We start from the raw sequence: 2,500 nt of genomic DNA on the forward strand, positions 1-2,500 counted from the left end.
CTGTGTCTTTAAACGGGCAGACGTGAGTGTGATTCACGCTCATTCCAGTAGAGGGCGATGACGCAGGAGAAGCTGTTTACTGAATGCCGTTCAAGGCAAACAGGCACATTTCCGGTCATGCGTGGAGACACAACAGCGTTAGAGATGGCGGAAAAATCAACCAAGCGGCTTCTTCTGTGCGCGTTGGACGACCTGGAGGTTCTGTCCCGGTAAGCCTGCTGCTGCCCGGTGCCCGGTGCCCGGTGCCCGGTGCCCGGTGCCCGGTGCCCGGTGCCCGGTGCCCGGTGCCCGGTGCCCGGTGCCCGGTGTTCTGACGGCTGTGTGCGGTTTACGGGCTCGCTGTTGTTGCGTTAGCAGTTTGTGAAGATGTTACATGAAACAGACAGCATAACGACTAGTGTGTGTGTGTGTGTGTGTGTGTGTGTGTGTGTGTGTGTGTGTGTGTGTGTCTCTCTCTCTCTCTCTCTCTCTCTCTCTCTCTCTCTCTCTCTCTCTCTCTCTCTCTCTGTGTCTGTGTGTGTGTGTGTGTGTCTCTGTGTGTGTCTGTGTGTGTGTCTCTCTCTGTCGGTGTGTGTGTGTGTGTGTGTCTCTCTGTCGGTGTGTCTGTGTGTGTGTGTGTGTGCGTGCCTGTCTCTCTCTCTCTCTCTCTCTCTCTGTGTGTGTGTCTCTCTCTCTCTCTCTCTCTCTCTCTCTCTCTCTCTCTCTCTCTCTCTCTCTCTCTCTCTCTCTCTCTCTCTCTCTCTCTCTCTCTCTCTCTGTGTGTGTGTGTAGGGAGCTCATTGAGATGTTGGCTCTGTCCAGAAACCAGAAGCTTCCTCCTGCTGGAGAGGACACTCAGGTACACTCTAACCATCAGCCTGACCTTTAACCCTGAAGCTGAGCCGCTGGTTGCCGTGGTTCCTCTGTGACCTGGTTCTGTTCTGGCTCAGATCCTGGAGCTGCTGGTGCAGAGGGACCTGGACTTCCAGGAGCTGATGCAGGTGGGCCGGCAGCAGGGGGCGGTCCACCAGGAGATGCAGCTGCTGGAGAAGGAGGCGGAGAAGAGGGACAGCGACGTCCACCTGCTCCAGAAGCAGCTGAAGGAGGCGGAGCACCTGCTGGTGGGTGTGGCCTGTCCCCCATCAGGCCGCTCAGCTTCAGGTCATGGTCTTGACTTGTTCCCTCCATCTTCTGTTTCAGGCCACCGCTGTTTACCAGGCCAAGGAGAAGCTCCGAACCATCGACCGGGCCAGGAAGGGTGAGCTGGCACACGCACACGCACACACGCACACGCACACGCACAAGCACACGCACACGTACACGCACACACGCACACAAACACACACGCACTCACACACACGCGCACGCACGCACGCGCACACACACACACACACACACACACACACACACACACATGCACACCTCGCTGTGATGTCAGGCTGTTGGCTCCGCCCTTCAGCCCATTGGCCCCGCCCCCAGCCCGTCCCTGCAGCCTGAGGAGAACACCGTCTCACACGTCTCTGCTCTTCAGCTCGTTCTAACTTCCTCTCTCCTCTCTCTCTGGGGTCGACCCTACAGGAAGTATCTCCTCAGAGGAAATCATCAAGTACGCCCACAGGATCAGCGCCAGCAACGCCGTGTGCGCTCCGCTCAACTGGCTGCCAGGTAGGTCGGCCGCAGAGACGGTGCAGTTCCAGCCGGTGTCCGGTTGAGGCTGACGAGGCGTGTTCTCCTCAGGTGACCCTCGCCGACCTTACCCCACCGACCTGGAGATGCGCAGCGGCGTGCTGGGTCACATGGCCAACCTGCCCACCAACGGAGTGAACGGACATCTGCCCGGCGACGCACTGGCTGCTGGGAGGCTGCCGGGTAAGAGTGTGTGTGTGTGTGTGTGTGTGTGTTTGGGGGGGGATGTCAGGTCAAGGTCACAGGTCAAAGGTCAAACTAACGAAACTCTTCACCATGTTTGAGCCACAAGAATTAAGAACTTAAGAATTTGATAAATTCAACCATTTGCACACAACAACAAAGGTTATCATTATAAACGCCACAAACAGGAAGTGATGCTGTATCCTGGCAGCTCTCTGTATTAATGTGGATCTACACACACACACACACACACACACACACACACACACACACACACACACACACACACACACCTCCTGACCTGATGTGTGATGACCTCGTGTCTCTGTCCCCTCAGACGTCTTGACGCCTCACTACCCCTGGCAGTCCTCAGACGTCTCCATGGGAATGCTGCCTCCTCACCATGGCAACGACTTTGGCCTGGAGCCCCCAGGTCACAACAAGGAGAACGAGGACGACGTGGAGGCCATGTCCACCGACTCGTCCAGCAGCAGCAGCGACTCCGACTGAGCGTGTGTGTGTGTGTTTGATTTGTGTTACAGCCCGTTTGACTGTGTGTGTGTGTGTGTGTGTGTGTGTAAATAAATGTGTACATAGTTAAACTTGTTAATAAATCCGTTTTCAATCCTTTCTTTGTCTGTTCTGTTAATCA

General features: G+C 55.9%; 1 protein-coding gene across 2 annotated transcripts in view; it reads left to right on the top strand.

The window, feature by feature from the left end:
- The window catches only part of LOC142990730 (mediator of RNA polymerase II transcription subunit 4), a 2,778-nt gene extending 318 nt beyond the window's left edge, over nt 1-2,460 (top strand). Inside the window, exons 2-8 of one of the 2 annotated variants that reach the window (XM_076140587.1) lie at nt 21-209; nt 772-838; nt 930-1,100; nt 1,180-1,237; nt 1,558-1,644; nt 1,717-1,848; nt 2,186-2,460. In XM_076140587.1, the coding sequence (XP_075996702.1) occupies nt 58-209; nt 772-838; nt 930-1,100; nt 1,180-1,237; nt 1,558-1,644; nt 1,717-1,848; nt 2,186-2,358 (840 nt within the window). In that variant the 5' untranslated portion in view covers nt 21-57 and the 3' untranslated portion in view covers nt 2,359-2,460. Of the gene's footprint in view, nt 210-771; nt 839-929; nt 1,101-1,179; nt 1,238-1,557; nt 1,645-1,716; nt 1,849-2,185 lie in introns of both variants that reach the window. The other variant, XM_076140586.1, reaches the window with a different exon arrangement.
- The last annotated feature ends 40 nt before the right edge of the window (nt 2,461-2,500 follow it).

This window comes from Genypterus blacodes, unplaced genomic scaffold, assembly GCF_046128005.1.
Source record: "Genypterus blacodes isolate CSIRO-AG114 ecotype Tasmania unplaced genomic scaffold, CSIRO-AGI_Gbla_v1 ptg000698l_1, whole genome shotgun sequence".
NCBI lineage: Eukaryota > Metazoa > Chordata > Actinopteri > Ophidiiformes > Ophidiidae > Genypterus > Genypterus blacodes.